This window comes from Myotis davidii, unplaced genomic scaffold (assembly GCF_000327345.1).
Source record: "Myotis davidii unplaced genomic scaffold, ASM32734v1 scaffold609, whole genome shotgun sequence".
Classification (NCBI taxonomy): Eukaryota; Metazoa; Chordata; class Mammalia; order Chiroptera; family Vespertilionidae; genus Myotis; species Myotis davidii.
Genome location: NW_006300164.1, coordinates 216,263 through 216,843, shown reverse-complemented (window position 1 = coordinate 216,843; position 581 = coordinate 216,263). Strand labels below are relative to the sequence as shown.

General features: G+C 63.3%; 1 protein-coding gene across 1 annotated transcript in view; it reads right to left on the bottom strand.

Moving 5' to 3' along the window:
- Positions 1-581, bottom strand: part of UBAC1 (UBA domain containing 1) — a 59,471-nt gene that overhangs the window by 50,398 nt on the left and 8,492 nt on the right. The window contains exon 2 of the mRNA XM_015572322.1: positions 399-563. Within this exon, the coding sequence (XP_015427808.1) occupies positions 399-563 (165 nt within the window). The remainder of the gene's footprint in view (positions 1-398; positions 564-581) is intronic.

Below are 581 nucleotides of genomic sequence, written 5' to 3'. Positions count from 1 at the left end.
GTCGGGGGGCACTCTGGGCGTCGGGGGGCCACTCTGAGGATCAGGGGGCCACTCTGGGGGTCGGGGCCACTCTGGGGATCAGGGGGCCACTCTGGGGGTCAGGGGTCTGGGTGGCTGATTCCAAACTGTGTTCGACTTGGTTCTCTTCCACCTAAATTGCACCACCATCACGGCTGCCGCCCCTGCCAATCAGAAGCCAGCCCAGCCCAGGAGATTCGATTAAAACGCTAAGTTAATGCAACGGACTGACCCCCCTCGACAGCACATTCTTCTGCAAGGAAATTAGAGGAAGAAGATGCTCTATCTTTCCTTCTGACGGAGGGCGATGAGGACACTGTTCCTGGCTCTGAAGGAAGCGGTCAGCGGGCATCGCACCCACGGGCCAGGGGGCGCCTCACCTGCCACCAGCTCCAGCTTCTCGCCGGGGTCGCCCTCCGAGTAGAGCTTGGGGTGGCAGCGGTACCCGATCTGGCTGATGAGGCTGGCGGGCAGGGCCACCAGGTCACGGCGGATGAGGACACAGGAGCGGCTCTCCAGCGGCACCGGCTCGGGCTTCTCTGGCACTGTGGGCACAGAACCCG